The 17,843-nt window shown below is 36.1% G+C and overlaps 1 protein-coding gene across 1 annotated transcript in view; it reads right to left on the bottom strand.

The window, feature by feature from the left end:
- Nucleotides 1-17,843, bottom strand: part of esyt1b (extended synaptotagmin-like protein 1b) — a 50,878-nt gene that overhangs the window by 11,350 nt on the left and 21,685 nt on the right. Inside the window, exons 16-41 of the mRNA XM_051712920.1 lie at nt 17,147-17,296; nt 16,881-16,997; nt 16,618-16,794; nt 15,378-15,463; nt 15,243-15,291; nt 13,984-14,073; nt 13,808-13,903; nt 11,804-11,875; nt 11,353-11,439; nt 10,947-11,093; nt 8,863-8,966; nt 8,409-8,571; nt 8,133-8,309; nt 7,844-7,926; nt 7,691-7,739; nt 7,236-7,325; nt 4,682-4,777; nt 4,486-4,557; nt 4,308-4,394; nt 4,051-4,197; nt 3,717-3,883; nt 3,520-3,622; nt 1,649-1,779; nt 1,388-1,496; nt 1,133-1,309; nt 958-1,040 (exon numbers count right to left, since the gene is read on the bottom strand). Coding sequence (XP_051568880.1) covers nt 958-1,040; nt 1,133-1,309; nt 1,388-1,496; nt 1,649-1,779; nt 3,520-3,622; nt 3,717-3,883; nt 4,051-4,197; nt 4,308-4,394; nt 4,486-4,557; nt 4,682-4,777; nt 7,236-7,325; nt 7,691-7,739; nt 7,844-7,926; nt 8,133-8,309; nt 8,409-8,571; nt 8,863-8,966; nt 10,947-11,093; nt 11,353-11,439; nt 11,804-11,875; nt 13,808-13,903; nt 13,984-14,073; nt 15,243-15,291; nt 15,378-15,463; nt 16,618-16,794; nt 16,881-16,997; nt 17,147-17,296 — 2,909 coding nt within the window. The remainder of the gene's footprint in view (nt 1-957; nt 1,041-1,132; nt 1,310-1,387; nt 1,497-1,648; nt 1,780-3,519; nt 3,623-3,716; nt 3,884-4,050; nt 4,198-4,307; nt 4,395-4,485; nt 4,558-4,681; nt 4,778-7,235; nt 7,326-7,690; nt 7,740-7,843; nt 7,927-8,132; nt 8,310-8,408; nt 8,572-8,862; nt 8,967-10,946; nt 11,094-11,352; nt 11,440-11,803; nt 11,876-13,807; nt 13,904-13,983; nt 14,074-15,242; nt 15,292-15,377; nt 15,464-16,617; nt 16,795-16,880; nt 16,998-17,146; nt 17,297-17,843) is intronic.

Raw genomic sequence — 17,843 nt, 5'->3', positions numbered from 1 at the left:
AGCTAAGTGCATTCACTCCTAAAATCCGACCAAATGTTCAGTTTCAGGCTGCAGATGATGCTTGGACCACTCAACATTTTTTATAAAAAATCTATAATGCAAAATGTTATTTTAACACGGTTTGCATTGATTGGATGATGCTAGCCATTACTTTGAATAAGACTTTTTTACTGAGCTTTATAGAAAATCAGCTGTAATGTCTACAGTATAACGTTTCAAAAAAAAAAAAAAAAAGAATAACTAACACTCCAGGAAAATAATAAATAAATCTGATGAAAAAAATCTGACTTTCTATAACTTGGTATTATTTAAAATTTCACAACTTAGTTTCACTGTCCACATATGTGGATATACATTTTTAGGAAAACTATTTGCTCTAGAATATTTTTTAATTTTTTTTGCTTGTTTTTAAAATTCTTTTTAAATTCTTGATTTACCAGGATACTACCAGGATTTCTAAATACTTTACAATTAAAATAATGTCATATTTTTTGGCATTACAGCACTGAAAAAAATTATTAATTGGCTCAACAACTATTATGTATGAAAATAAATCGATTCTACTCAGAAACGTACATACTTATAACATTTTTTGCTTCACTTAATTTGCATTAATGTGTACAACACTAAATATCAATTATATGGTGAACTTGACTGACTGACTGACCTCAGTCATTACTTTCTTTTGAGCCAATTAAATTAAGTAGGAACAATAATATAAATGTTAATTTGAAACAACACACTATTGGCTATTAAACCTTATTTGTGTGACATACCCTTTTAGGTAAATAAAGTTGAATGAACTGATCCATTTTTGTATATCTATCCAACACATCATTTTTTCCAGTGAGTAATGAGGGTTGGGGGTTGTAAAAATTACATAACAATGTCACAATGCAAAAAATCTTCATGGTCCTAAAAATATGCTTCATTTTCTTTTGATGTTGTTGTACTAACCTTCCAAGGAAATCATCAGAATCAACATCTTTATCATAAACCTCAAACTTCACCTCTAGATTGTTGTCAGGACTAAGAATCATCTAATAAATGAGAAAAACACATCCAATAAGTCCATTTACAGTTTTTATGTGTAATAACCTAATGCATAAACTACTCCTCCCAGAATGTCTACCTCATACATCTCATTCCAGATAGGGTTGAGATTCTCCTTGATCACATGACTCTTAAATGTCATGTCACCGATATGGATCTTAACATAGGGGTCACTCTTCCCCTTCACCATTCCACCCATCATGTTGTCCTTGGCAACCAGATCCCGAGCCTCCAAAAGATGGATACGCAGCACCCCCTGTGGGAGAAATTGTAAAAATAAGAACTAGGACCATTTACTAGAACATATCGTACTTTACTGTAAAGAAAGTCTCACATTAGTTCCAAAGCTGGGGTCATGGCTAGTCTTTTTGGGTCGTACGCCTGTAGAACTGGTGACCTTTGACTCCTCCACAGAAACACTAGGAGAGGCCTTTTTATAAGACCTATTTTAAATGAAAAACACAAAGACAGACATAAATCTTTATATGATCTGGCCCATGATTACCATATTAATAACACAACTGTTGATTGTTGATTCCTAATGAATCAAGCTACATTTGGATTACCAAATGCATATTAAGATATTGCAACTCACTGTTCTACTGGTTCTTCAGTGTCTTGTTGCCCTTCATGGGCTGTTGACTTTGATTCAGATGTTTTATTTGGTGCCATCACATGACTAGATACACCTACAGTGGTAGTGGAATCAGGAACTTTGCTGAGATCCTGTAAATGCAAAAATGTTTGTTTATTTATATAAAAACCCTGTACAGTATATTTAAATTAAATAAAATGTAATTAAAAATTATAATAAATTAAAAAAAATCTAACAAAAAATGCATTAAAAATGATGATTAGAATAATAATAAAAATGAATAAAATAAAATAAAATAAAACTTTTGATACAGTCACAGAAAAATTAACTTTGGTTTCAAACAGTGATTAAATTTAAACAAAATTTAATTGTATAAAAAATTACTATACAAATAAATAAAAACATACATTAAATAATAATAATAATAATATAGCTGTAAGCAGCAATTAAGGGGCCAAGCACATCAACCATTATTAGGCATAACAATGGCAAAAAATGAGTAATTAAAGCAATCTGGTCATGATTTTAGGCAAAATGGTTGAAAAACCATGAATACTATCAATTGCATTGGGACATAAAAGCTTATTACTTTTGACCAAGAGGCGGCGCTGTCACCAAATTGATATGGTGCGGTCATGATGAAACATATAAAGTTTCATGTCAATACGCCAAAGCATTGCCGAGATAGAGCCTGAAAACCATTCTGGCACCATGCCATCAAATTCATTGTCGTGTTAAACGAAAACGGTTTGGTCTATCAACACGAAATCCATAACGTTTTGTTGGCATGGTCTGAAGGTGGTCTGATTCGATTTTGGCTAAAATCTGGCAAACACTCTAGGAGGAGTTAAAAAAAGTAGGTTTTTAAAGGATTTCAAAATGGCGGACAGGAAGTTCAATCGATCATGGCATAATTGGTATCCACGTTCTCGGTATGCCCAACGGAATCTACCAAGACTGATCTCATGACAATAGCACAAAGTAATCAAAGGTTACTAGCATTTTATGAACATTTGGTATAACATTTGACCAGAAGGTGGCGCTGTCCCAAAACTTTTTGAGTACCTTTGGGGCATTGTGCCAAAGACACATAACGAGTTTCGTAACGATATGTCTAGGCGTTTGAAAAATAAAGCATTTTACACCAAAATTCAAAATGGGCGACCCCCAAAATGGCCGACATAGGAAAATTTGGTATCATTCGACTCTGCATCCTGCACAGAATCTAACAAGACCAGATTTGTGATTTTAGATGAAGCTGAAACTGTGCAGGTACCCTCAGGTCATGGTTGTCAAAATTGTTGAAAAATTCAAAATGGCGGAAAAAATGTCTAGACGGAAAATGACATATGGTACAAACGATTCAAGCCAAGGAATCAGAGGAAAAAATTATTTTGATTCCAGCACTTACGGTTCAAAAGTTATTAGCATAAACATAACATTTTGGGCAGTTGGTGGCGTTAGAGGGTTTGAGTTAGAGACTAACTATTTCACAACTTTCCCGCATATGGTTCTATGGGCTGCCATAGACTCAATGGCGGAAGAAGAAGAAGGTGAATAAAAAGAACACTAACGATTACAATAGGTGCCTACACACTTTCAGTGCTTGGCCCCTAATAATAAGCAATAGAAATAGATTAAAGTCACTTTAAGTCACTTTTGATACAGTCACATGAAGAAACCAACTTTGGTTTCAAGCAGTGTTTAAATGTAAATAAAATAACATTAAATTAAAAATGACAAAAAATAAATAAAATAAAAACATTCAATAATAATGAAAATGAATAAAAAGATGGCATTAAATAAAAATAATAAATAAATAAAGCAAAATATCTCTATGTGACTTTTCATACATACATGCAAAAACTAACCTTGGTTTCAAGCTGTGTTTTAGGAGTGGAGGGTGTAAGATTGTGATGTTCTTCAGGCAGTGATACAGGGACTGGTAAAGATGAGGCCACCAGCTCACTCACCCTGTTGGTCACCAGCAAACACAATCTTGTTCAGTTCCAACAAAATCATACAGCTTTAAAATGAAACAAGTCAATTCAGAACACAGCAGTCTAACCCTTTGTTTGGCAGGGTTTTCTTCTCGGATTCCTTGCTGACAGCTGCCTGTGAATGTTCAGTTACAGCTGGCTCTTTCTCATCACGGTGTCCAACCACAGAACAATCTTCATCCGTAACAGACTTCTTTCTTTCAAAGACACTTGCATCAATCCTTGAGTCCAAAATCTGATAATATTATCAATTAGAGAAGAACACTTCAGCCATTTACAATCAAAGGTTGTTAAAACACTTTCTCCAATCCCAGCTTGGGGTAAAACATGTTACTGTACTCGGATTACTTTTCCTGTAATTAAGTAATGTAAGGGACTACTTTGTGTGCCTGTGTGCTTCACCTTAAGCTGTGCCCTCATCAGAATTTGACTCTCAGGACCTGCTCCATCTAAACCCAACCACTGGTCTATCAGTAGCTCTGGTTTTGAAAGCAGCTCTCTGATTGGTAGAACCAAAGAGCCCAAGGGCTGCTCCCATGCACTGGAAATCTGTGAGGGTGAAAGAAAAGCATTACAAAGATTATAAAAAAAATCTATTTTCAGTGTTAGATGTTAACATATACAGACTAAATAGACATGTAAACTCCCTCTGTTTTTACCTTGATAATAAGAATCTCCTCTCTCGGGTTGTGAACCAGGAAGTAAAAAGCTTCACTCCACTGAGGAGACGTGGAGCGGTCGCACACCTTTACAGAGACCAGAAAAGAGCTTTGCTTATTCCTAAAGGCCAGAAGTGGTCACAAACCACAGACTTTTGTAAAAAGCACCAAACCTCACCTTGGTTTTATAAGAAATGTCACCAAGAAGCAGCTCCACGGCAGCTTTAGGCTCCTTTCCACTCTTCTTAAGCTGCACACATGAACACACATATGAAAATTATTAAGATGTATTCAGTATTGTTACAATTCCACTCCATATAACCCAAATCTGTATTTGTGTGACAGTTGTATGTGTATGTGTTTTCCAGATGTACCGGCAGGTCATGCGCTCTCTCTACAAGGATGTACAGCAGAGCTGCTGATGGCACAGATTTGTTCAGGTAAGAGTGCGTGGACTGTAACTGCAGAGCCTGGACATAGACAGAATGATTTAAACACAATCTATTCAACAATGAGTCAGCTAACTGCGAGTCTACACCAGAGTTTCCCAACTGAGAATTTGTGACCCACTGAAAGTCCATGATGGAAATGCAGGGCATTCCGGAGTTTGTGAAAGAATTGCTAATGACAAGTTAAAGGAATATTCCGGGTTCAGTACAAGTTAAGCTCAATCGACAGCATTTGTGGTTTAATGTTGACTATCACACAAATTCATTTCAAATTGTCTCTCCTTTAAATAAAGCAAAAGTTACAGTGAGGCATTTACGATGGAAGTGAATGGGGCCAGTTTTTGGAGGGTTTAAAGGCAGAACTGTGAAGCTTATAATTTTATAAAAGCACTTACATTAATTCTGTTAAAACTCAAGTATTATTTGAGCCGCAAAGTTGTTTAAATCGTCATTTTTACAGTAGTTTTAGGATTTGTTGACCTTACATCGTCATGGCAACGAAGTAAAATCGGCTTTAACTTTACACAGAAAAGGTTTGTAAGTGATTTTATCACACTAAAATCATGTTTACACGCATATTGTTTATGTATTGTGACTATCCTTTTGAAACTGTGTGTATTTTAACGTTTACGGATTGGCCTCATTAACTTCCATTGTAAGTGCCTCACTGTGACCCAGATTTTAGCTTTTTCAAAGAAAAGGAATACATTTTTTGTGGTGATCAATATTTTGCCACAAATGCTGTTGATTGAGCTTAACTTGTATTGAACCCGGAATATTCCTTTAAATGTAATTAAAATAATATAATTTAAAAATATGCAAATCATTTTAAAAATGTGTAAAGTAAAAACAACAACGAGAATATAACTTTATATAACTAAGTTATAACTAATATAACTTTACTCTGCACTTACTCACTGAAAACCCTAATACATTGCCTCTACTCAATGGATTGAGTAATGGCGTCTCCAAAACTATAGAATGAACTGAACCATTTATGTTAATGTGACTAGATGTAAGTAGACTTAACTCAGATTTGCTATTTTAAGTCTTGTTGTTTCAGCTTAATAATTGTAATTGAATCGACTCAAATTTGGATCATAGGTCATAGAGTTAACAGGGTCCAACTTGACCCAAGGGGACACAGATCACCATAATGGTGACATCACATGAAACTAGTTGCAACAAAGCAACATAAATAATACTACACAAGAGCTAAAACCTCTATGAATTCTTAATAACAACTATTTAAATGCCCCCATTTGTTCCCTTTGACCGAGCAAACATAATTAAATAATTTTAGCGCAAGGCATTGTGGGTATTCCCCCCAAAAATAATTTTCGATTCAACAGTTTGAGTTATTTACACTTGAAATTTTAAGTCTATGGATTTTTAAGAAAAATAAGTTCAAGGAACTTAGATATTTGAGTTATGAGCCCAAAACTTGACATTCCAAGTAATGTTTAATTAAGGCTATGTTCAGACTGCAGGCAAATCGGATTTTTTTCAGGCAGACTGTCCGCATTATTAATTGCAAGTGATCAAATCAGATTTGCGCGTTCAAACATAACCAACCTACCTGTATGGGTTGCTTTGGTAACGACGTAGGCGTGCCCACGTGACGATGCTTTCAAAACAGACGCAGGAAAAATGGAGGTGCAACATCTCGCTCTCCAAATAAGCGGCCTGTCCAGTCGCGGAGCAGAACTCCTCTGTCGCACAAGAAAAACTCAGCGAAGGAGGAGACTGGTAAATATTGTGATGTTCCGTGCCGCAGTCACGCCCGGCTTATGAATACTTCCGGCATTTCCGTCACCGATTTTTGACGTCATCATTGTGTGTCGCGTTAAGAGTGACGCAAATGACCATTTGAAATCCGATTGAGCAGCCAGAGCGTCCGGACTGAGACGCATCTGAAAAAATACGATTTCAATCGCATTTGAAATCACCTCCCGATGCGGTTTGTATCAGATTCGGAAAAATCCGATTTCATGTGGTTTTTTGCTGTCCAGACTATCAAAACTCATCTGGATACAATCTGGATATGCAAAAAATCGGATTTTTAGTGGCAGTCTGAACATAGCCTAAGACAACTTGATTTTTCCAGGAATGACAACATTAGGGTTTACAGTGCATACAAAATTAGCCCTGAAATGTATGATTTATATTCAAATATTTACTGAACGGTTAGAACAGTTTTGGAAACTCAGGAGGCACTTCAAGTAAATCATTTTTTTTTTCATAAGGGTTCATCAGAAAAAAAGGATCAGAAAACCCTGGTCTGGGTAAATCTTGTATTTAATTTAATTTAAATCAACTTAAAAGTAAATATATGTCCGGTACAAATAAAAGTTGTTTGCTCTACATGTAGATACCTCTGCTTTGACTTCCTGATAATTCTAGAAATGTTATGTAATATTAAAAACAACAACCAAACCAAACAAATAAATGTTACATATTATCATTTAATAATGCTGACCTTTGGCAGTTTGTCAGGTTGTGTTACGGTGGGCAGCCACTCCAGAACTAAATGAACACGGCCATGCTTTACATCACTCAGAGAAAACCACTGACACAGAGGAAGACAAAAACATTATAAATTGTTAAACAAACAATAGATTCAGAACATTACTAAACATTATATATTTAAAAATCAATGGACCCACTTTATGTTAGGTGCCTTTAACTACTATGCACTTAAGCATTTGACACAATGTACTTCTTATTATGCACATACTGTATGTGTTGTTGCATTGTACTTACATTTAAAGTATCACTAAATCATTAATAGTTATGAGCCGTTCTCACTTCACTAGTAAATGCTACGTAAATGGCAATCCTCAGTAAATGCCCAATTACAACAATATTGTGTAAACTGTTCAAAAACCATCATTAAAATTGAATGAAGAAAGAGATCAGTGATGATATACTTACTTGCTCCATAAACTGAGATTGAATGATTTCCTGTAAATTGATCTTGAACCTATGTAAACATACAGTGTTGTTTCAGGTGTCAATCCTTTGAAATTGCTAGTGTCATGCTACTGGCATCGGGCAAGGGTGAAACTGATACTTTGGTGCACATACCTTCCTAAAAAGTCATCTTTGTCCATGTCTTTATCAAACACCTCCACAAGAACATCCGGGGTCGAGTTTGAGGTCAAAACCAGCTGTGAAAATCACATGCCATTGCATTTGAAACAGGCTGATTTATTGTTCTGTAAACACTTTGACACCTGGTTGAAAACAGTTTGGTTTTGCTATGTTTGCATGTCTAATCCATGCTCTCTAGTACTGCATACTTCAGAAAATGGAAAAAGTATTTGTGTGGACAGTTTAAAACCTACAAATCTGACATCTGATAGTCTTAACCTACCTCGTACATCTCATTCCAGGTGGGGTTGAGGTTTTCCTTGATCACATGGCTTTTAAAGGTCGTGTCTCCGACTTGGATCTTGACATAAGGGTCACTCTTCCCCTTCACCATTCCACCCATCAAGCTGTCCTTGGCAACCAAATTTTGAGCCTCTAGCAGGTGGAGACGAAGCACTCCCTATGAATTAAAAGGCTTAATAACCTCACTGAAGTGTCAGAAACAATCAAAAATGTTTACATTGATAAATTTACACCCATCACTTTTAACTTTTCTCACCTCTGTACCAAAGCTGGGGTCAGGGCTGGTGCGTAGGGGTCGAAGATCATCTGAGCTGGATACTTCTGTGACCTGTGGGACTTCTGCACTGCTCTCCTCTTCTGGGACTGACACAGAGGAGGTAACAGTGACAGGAGATTCTGGGACCACCTCAGCACTAGACCTAGAAAACCCCCACAAACAAACTTTATTTTGACAACGACAGATGCTTAATGCTAATGAATTTATATAAAACATTTGTGTACAAATTCTGTTTTAGAAGTGAAATATCTGTGTTTTAGCAATGTAAATAGTTCAATAAAATATTAAGACATTATATTAGGTCAAATACATATTCTATTAAACTATTATTAAATAAAAGATGAATTTGCTTTTTATTAGACATTGGTTATGATTATGATTATGATTAGATTGGAGCTTTGTATAATGTGAAGTTCAAACAATCTCTTCTCACTTCTGCACTTTCTCCTCTTGTTTTCTTGTGAAAGTGGATGATTCTAGATGTTTAGACTGTTCATCCAGCTCTACAGAGCTCTCTGTCACTTTAGGGCAAAGAATCTGCAAAAGAAGCAAAGCAATATTGCATTAAATGATAACAGCATAATAAAAATAAAAATTCTGTCTACTCATCTCCTGCTCAACACCGATGGAGATCTTGGGCAGAATGTCCAAGCTGCTCTTTTCCATACAATGAAAGTGGATGGTGAGCAAGGGATGTGAAGCTCCAAAAAGGACCAAAAAGCATCATAAATAAACAATAGAAGTAGTCCATGCTATTTGTGTACAATTGTCCAAGTCTTTTGAAGCCATATGATAACTTTGTGTGAGCAAAAGAATGACACTTAGGGTGTGTTCACACTTGGCAGGTTTGGTTCGATTAAAACGAACTCTGGTGCGATTGCTCTGTTAGTGCGGTTCATTTGAACAAGAGTGAACGCTGCCATCCGAACCTTGGTGCGCACCAAACAAGTGGATTGAGACCGTTTTATTTACTCTCGGTCCGCTTCCAAACGAACTCTGGTGCGCTTCGATTGATATATGAACGCAACATGGACCAAAGACGTCTAAACGGACCAAAAACAGGAAGTAATTTGCCTAATACTGACCTCAAGCATACCTGGTTCTTCTCATCATAGGAGCTATATTGCCCATTACAGTTCGGTACAGGCGTCGGAACTGCCGTCTCCTTGCAGCATATCTTCGTTTGTGTGTGCAATGGAGGAATTCCTGGCATTGTTTTGACTCCTTTACACATTTTATTAGCTCTTCGTTTGTTCTCAGCTGGTAAAAATACCACCATATATACATACATAAATCTAATGAGTGCATTTCGCCCAGCAGCCAGCATTGTTTTGGATGTTCGGTAAGTTCCGTCGCAAAAATACATCATAAAAGCTGGCCAATCAGGTTGTGACTTTTTCCTGATGCCTTTAGTTTTATATCTTTAGGTTTGGTGTTAAAAATGCCAGTGTGAACGCTAAGCGAACCAGGACTAAATGTATCATTTTCTTTTTGGTCCGGACCAAGAGGACCAAGAGAACCGAACTACAGGTGTGAACACACCTTAAAGGAACATTCCAGGTCCAATACAAGTTAAGCTCAACCAACAGCATTTGTGGCATAATGTTGATTACCACAAAAAAATTATTTTGACTTGCCCCTCCTTTTCTGTGAAAAAAAGCAAGAATCTGGGTTACAGTGAGACACTTAGAATGGAAGTCAATGGGGCCAATTTTTAAACGTTAATACACTCACTGTTTCATGAGTATAACCTCAAGACATGAACAATATGCACGTTAACATGATTTTAGTGTGATAAAATTGCTAACTAAGCTTTTCTGTGTATATTTATAGCCAATTTTACAACTTCATTGCCATGACGATGTAATGTCAACAAACCCTAAAATGACTGCAAAATGACTAATTAAACAACTTTACAGCTCAAATAATACACAAGTTTTAACAGAAAAATTAATGCATGTGTTTTTATAATATTTTAAGCTTCACATTTCTGCCTTTTAACCTTCCAAAAATTGACCATTATTCACTTCCATTGAAAGTGCCTCACTGTAACCTCGATTTTTGCTCTTCTTTTCAAGAAAAGGATGGATGAGTCTAAATTAATTTTTGTAGTAATCAACATTATGCCACAAATGCTGTCGATGGAGCTTAACTTGTATTTAACCCAGAATATTCCTTTAAGTCGCTACTGACTGAAAATCTTGCCTTTCCCATCTGGCTCTCAAATCTCATTCATGCTTTTGCACATTCAAACCTGGCACGTTCATGAAACACCAGTGAAGTTTCCGTGTTCTTGCAAGTATTACGATTTGAATTGGTGGAAGGCAACATTTTCAGTGATTAACAGTGTACCATATGGCTTCAGAAGACTTGGAATATAGCACACAAGTCATATGGACTACTTTTATGTGCTTTTTTTGGCCTTTTTAGGCTTTTCAGCACCAGTTACCATTCACTTTCATTGTTTAGAAAAGAACCTAGCCAGCTAACTCATAAATATATGTGTGTATGTTTGACCTTCAATTGAGCTCTGAGCAGAATCTGACTCTGAGGTGAAGCTCCTTCCAGATTGAGCCACTGGTCCAGCAGTAGATCTGGCTCTGAGAGCAGCTCTTTGATCGGAATCACCACAGATCCCAGAGAGAAATCCCAATCGTGGGACAACTAGGGAGAAATATGTGAGGTAGTGAGGCCAGACAGTGAAATAAAACAGATTGAGATGTATATCGATAGAAAGATGAGAGCAGAAAATTCCACTGGGAAACAAACAAACAAACAGAAAGCATAATGTGATCTAGGATCTACATCATAATTTATAAATATGATTTAGTACTAATAATAACACAAAATATACTAAAGTTATATAAAAGAAATGTGATGTTATTGTTACGTAGTTTATGCACTAACATTTGTGATTTCTTACCTTTACAACGAGGTCTTCCTTTAAAGGGTTTCGAACCAGGAAATGAAATGCCTCGTCCCACTGGGGAGAGCTGGTACGATCACAGACCTAAACAGCATAAAGTGTCATGCAATGCAAAGATAACATAAAATGTATAAAGTTTGGACTCTAAATTCTGATTAGATGAGCCATGTCCAAAGCTCATATATGCACATCAACTACTTATAGTATATTAATGCGCCAAGCTGCCACTTTGCTCGGCAGCTCTAAACAGCCTACAGACTAATGAACAATATAACTTTGCAAAAAAAAAAAAAAAAAAGGTTTATTCTGATTATTATAATTAATAATTCATTTTATAATGAAATTAACATTGGCATCTTTTATTATATTGCTGTGACAAATGGCAAATACAAATAGCTGCCTGCCATTAATGAATTTATTTAATTGTAACAAGTTTTAGGGTTCCCACCGTGGTTCTATGAGATGTTCCACCTAAAATCAGCTCAGCTCCAACTTTCGGTTCCTTGCCGCTCTTCTTTAACTAAATAAACAGAGAAACTATATTTAACTGATTCAATTAATTGTTTATTTGACAGTTCAAACAGGACTGTGGGTACATTTTACATAATGAATAGAATTAGTATGCACACATCCAAAACATTAAGGCAGGTGCATGATCAAAAAAGGACAAAATTCATAAAACAAGGAGAGAACGGCACACAGCTATAGATTAATATCACAGCATCAACAATGCATTACAAAGGCAAATTAAACTTAAATGAATCTAAATTAAGCCCTTTTGGACAGAGTGTATCGAGTGTATAAATATAAAACACCTCTCTCTGTAAGAGTTTGTTGACATCACCTCCTCTTCTAGATATCTTAATCTGTTCAATCCCTGTGTATCGAAGAGTAGACAAATTAAACTTAAATTGATTAAAGTGAATATTATGAATTATGAACTTATTTGCAACGTAATTTGCTTAAGAGTAATGTAATGCTTGTTTTTTTTATGCTTGTTTATTTGCTTGAATATCATGAATCTATTTAGAATATTAATTGTAAAGTTTTATTTGCCTTTGTAATGCACTGTTGATGCTGTGATATTAGCTTTTAAGGATTGGTATAATTGGTGGTGTTGTCTGATCTTTATTGTAGGTCACTGGTGATTGTTTTTAGATAGGCTAATTGACTTGTATGTCCTCATTGGATGATTGTTTGCTTGCTCTGGGTTTCGCATCTACTGTATATCCGGTTGGTTAACAACTTGAATTTTATTTCATTATGTCCTTATTGGAGAAATGTGAGAATTAAATTGCTTCAGAGAGATAAGCGAATCAAGTCTTAAAATTATGCATTACATTAGAACGTGTTACTGTCTATTAAGACATTTCATGCAATTCCAGAATAAAATGCATTATTATACACTACCGGTCAAAAGTTTTGAAACACTTGACTGACATGTTTCTCATGATCTTAAAAATCTTTTGATCTGAAGGCGTATGCTTAAATGTTTGAAATTAGTTTTGTAGACAAAAATATAATTGTGCCAACATATTAATTTATTTCATTATAAAACCAAAATTTAATTTAGTTTTTGAAATGGATGACTTGGACCAAATAATAAAGAAAAGCAGCCAATAAGTGCCCAACATAGATGGGAACTCCTTCAATACTGTTTAAAAAGCATCCCAGGGTGATACCTCAAGAAGTTGGTTGAGAAAATGTCAAGAGTACATGTCTGCAAATTCTAGGCAAAGGGTGACTACTTTGAAGATGCTAAAATATAACACAGTTTTGATTTATTTTGGATTTTGTTTAGTCACAACATAATTCCCATAGTTCCATTTATGTTATTCCATAGTTTTGATGACTTTACTATTATTCTAAAATGTGATAAAAATTATAGTAAAGAATGAGTGTTTCAAAACTTTTGACCGGTAGTGTACATTATGTATGTGTATATATATATATATATATATATATACACACACAGTATAATATCCATTATTATAGTATATAAATATATATTTATATCATCCATTATTTATTGCTCAGGAGCTCTAAATTATGTTTCATTTAGGTATCAACATTGTCTGAAATGTTTTCCCTAGTATTCCTTAGGAGAAATACAAATAGAAAAACTAACGAGACAGTTGCTCACAAAGTAAGATTGTAGAGCTATACAATTAATGTGAACAGCAGAGCTCAGATCATTTGGTCTTGAAAGAATTTGATGAGAAATATTTGAGTTCATATTTATATACATGACTTTTGGTCATTGACATACATGACTTTGTATTTTGGGAAATCTGAGCACAGTTAGAGACATTGTTGAGATCTCTTCTGAAATTCTATAGAAGGCACATGTGAGATTACAAAAAAATTGAGAAGCTCTGTCCAAGTCTCCATTTGCTCTCCCAATTTAATCTCATTGCTCTGTAGGGGAAATATTTTAGATATTATTACTCACGGGGAGTTCATGGGCACGCTCAACATACACAAACAACAGAGCCGCAGCTGGCACAGTCTTATTCAGAAAAGAGCTCTTCAACTGGTACAACAACACCTGCGGAACAAACCAACCAGTTAACCAGTAAGCTTCATCAATTATTTAAATGAACCAGAGAGAGAGAGAGTTCTGCTCACCTGCTGTAGTTTTTCTGGTTGTTTTAAAGTAGGCAGCCATTCCAGAGCCAAATGAACACGTCCATGTTTCACATCATTCAGAGAAAACCACTGACACAAAGACACAGCCATTAGAGGATATATGATCAGATCCCAGCATTAATTAAAACACACCGTTCTTGAATCGACAGGCTCTGTCTTAAAGGAATAGTTCACCCAAAAAATGAAACTTCTCTCATCATTTACTCACCCTCGTGCCATCCCAGATGTGTATGACTTTCTTTCTTCAGCAGAACACAAACAAAGATCTTTAGAAGAATATCTCAGCTCTGCAGGTCGATACAATGCAAGTGAATGTTGACTAGAACTTTAAAGCTCCAAAAAACACATAAAGGCAGTGTAAAAGTAATCCATACGACTCCAGTGGTTTAATCCATGTCTTCAGAAGCAATTCAATCATATTTGGGTGAGAACAGATCAAAATATAACTCCTTTTTCACTATAAATCTTGACATCAGCAGTCTCCTTGGCGATCATGATTTCAAGCTCGATTACACATCCTAGCGCCATAAAGTGCTCTGCACATGCGTCAAACACTAGGAAGTGTAATTGAGCTTGAAATCACAATTGTGCCTAGAGACAGCAATGGCAAGATTAATAGTTTAAAAGGAGTTATATTTTGGTCTGTTCTCATCCAAAACCAATCGGATCACTACAGAAGACATGGATTAAAACACTGGAGTCATGTGGATTACTTTTATGCTGCCTTTATGTGGTTTTTGGATCTTCAAATATTTGGACATTCATTTGCATTGTACGGACATACAGAGCTGAAATATTCTTTATTTGTGTTCTGTAGAAGAAAGAAAGTCACACATCTGGGATGGCATGAGGTTGAGCAAATGATGAGAATTTTATTTTTGAGGGGAACTATTCCTTTAAATACACCCTTTAAAAGTTGAAGTATGTAATTTCTGCACAATAGCAGCACCAACAGACTTGCAAAAATGATTTTTGAAAGCACCACAGAGTCAAAGTTTGTACACTCTTCAGGAAGTCAACCAACAAACGACTTACTTATAGTTGTCTTTGCACATTAAACTGGGATAGGAAAAAGTATTTTAATGTAAAAAAAGAAAAAAGAAATACAACTACGAATACCATGATATATCTAGAGGGTAAATGTAATTTGTTTTTCATCTGCCTATAAAGTACTTTCCTATTTTTTATTTCATGCAGCTTATGTTTTTACTTATTAATATCAGCAAACATAAACTCACCTTGTTAATGTGCTGAGAACTGATTATCTCACTCAGATTGATCTTCAGTCTAAAAGACAAACAGTACATCTAAATAATGCAGGTAAAAAAAAACCTGGGCACTTTTATGAGAAACATTGACCGCAGCATTTATACCTGCCCATAAAGTCATCTTTCATGTCCATGTCCTTATCAAAAACCTCTAGCGTCAACTCCTGACCAGGAAGCGCTGTCAAGACAACCTGAAAAATAAGCAGAAAACACTATGTACACAGGGCCCTATTTTAAGAGCGCTAGCGCTATGCTTTAAGTCATACATGCAAAGTCAGTGGGCGTGGCCATGTAGTTTTGGTATTTTCGTGCAAGCAAGCGCTAAGTATAGGCGCAAGTGGGTTTCACAAAATTTCAAAAGTGGCGTAACTGTTAAAGGAATAGTTCACCCAAAAATGAAAATTCACAATTTACTCACCTTCATGCCATCCCAAATGTGACTTTCTTTTTTCTGCTGAACACAAAGATTTTTAGAAGAATATTTCAGCTCTGTAGGAACATACAATGCAAGTGAATGGTAGCAGAACTTTGAAGCTCCAAAAAGCACATAAAGGCAGTGTAAAAGACTCCAGTAGTTAAATCTATGTCTTAAGAAGCGATATGATAGGTGTGGGTGAGAAACAGATCAATAGTAAGTCCTTTTTTACTATAAATGTCCACTTTCACTTCCACATTCTTCTGTTTTTTGCGATTCGCATTCTTCGTGCATACTGGGCAGGGAGAAGAATTTATATGAAAAAATGGCTTAAATATTGATCTGTTTCCCACCCACACTTGTCATGCTACTTCAGAAGACATGGATTTAACCACTGGAGTCGTATGGATTACTTTTATGCTGCCTTTATGTACTTTTTGGAGCTTCGAAAATCTTGTCCACCATTAATTTGCATTGAATGGACCTACAGAGCTGAGATATTCTTCTAAAAATCTTTGTTTGTATTCAGCAGAAGAAAGAAAGACATTCACATCTGGGATGGCATGAGGGTGAGTAAATGATGAGAGAATTTTCATTTTTGGGTGAACAATCCCTATGTGAATTCCCCCCACAGTGTTTGGAATAAAACACTGGCGTAATGCTTCTTACATCCCTTATTTTTTAAATAGTATGCGATATTGTATGCAGTATGCACGCTTCATGTTTTCAAACAGTAGTGTGCTACATTGTTGTCACATGTCCTCATTACAATACATTTTAAATTCATTAAATTCTTTTTATATTATTAATGGAAATAAATAATATAATTTTGTGCATAAATATCTTGAGTGACATGTTAGTATGCCGTTCCAAACATACCCATAGTTTCTAAGCTTGCAGATTTAGCACTATATTTCCTAGCACTCCTACCTCGTACATCTCGTTCCAGGTGGGGTTGAGGTTTCCCTTGATCACATTACTCTTAAAGGTTTCACCTCCAATCTGGATCTTGACATAGGGGTCACTCTTCCCCTTCACCATTCCACCCATCAGGTTGTCTTTAGCAACCAGATCCTGAGCCTCCACAAGGTGGATACGCAGCACCCCCTACAGGAAAAATGGGTCATAATATCATTTGTCCTTTAATGGTATAGAGATGTTGATGGTGCCACAAACGGAGCAGATGTCCATACCTCAGTGGCAAAGCTGGAATGGGGTGTGGTCTTCTGCGGGCGTGAGGCGGAACTCTTTGAAAGAGGGTCACTGGAAAGGAGAGAGGATGCAACAGCATCTTCATCCAACCAGAGCACCTGTAAGAGATGACGTCATCACATACACTGACTAACAGATAGTCCACATCCACATATTAAGAGTATGAAATTTAACTTAGAGTAACGCTGTTTCATGTCATGATCTATGTAATGTATTGTGTACACCATCATGTGACTGACTCCCTTACCCTGAGCACTGTGTTGATGTGGATGCGGCTCTCTGGGCCAGAGCTGTCAAGATTAAAGCACTGATCTAGAGTCAGATCAGGACAAGACAGAAGACGGGAAACAGGGATGGACAGACTTCCTAAAGCCTGAACACGGTCATTATCCTTCACCTGAGAGACAGAGAGAGGGAGATGCAAGACCAAGAGCATACTCACGGAGAAGTTCTTCTTCACTCAGAGCCAAAAAGAAGTTAGAAACAGCAGAACATACTGCAAACATTCAGATACCGACCACACCGTTGAGGAGGGCATTTAAAGGAGCATTTAAATATGAGGATGCTCAAGACTACATATAAAACATGAACTAATTTGACATACAAATATGTTATCAATGAATTCTAATTCTATGAGTAGAATTCACACGAGATCAGTAAAATAAGCTGTTTTACCCACTCTATGATGATTTAAAGTAATATACTGTATATGCAGTTGATAATGTGTAATTTGTCAAGTTAACATTCTGCATTCATGGTGCCAATGCGCTAACACGCTATACACGCCATAATATGCGCCGATTACACTCTGTTAATGTATTTTATGATGACACCGATACTACTGCAAAGATGGGTGTATAAAAGAGTGTTAATGGGTGGAATACAGATGACAGAATTATGATAAGAGGGGCATTTCTTAATTTGGGCAGATTTCAGGTTTCAGC

The sequence above is a fragment of the Myxocyprinus asiaticus genome, chromosome 12, assembly GCF_019703515.2.
Source record: "Myxocyprinus asiaticus isolate MX2 ecotype Aquarium Trade chromosome 12, UBuf_Myxa_2, whole genome shotgun sequence".
NCBI lineage: Eukaryota > Metazoa > Chordata > Actinopteri > Cypriniformes > Catostomidae > Myxocyprinus > Myxocyprinus asiaticus.
This window is presented reverse-complemented; position numbering and strand designations above follow the sequence as displayed.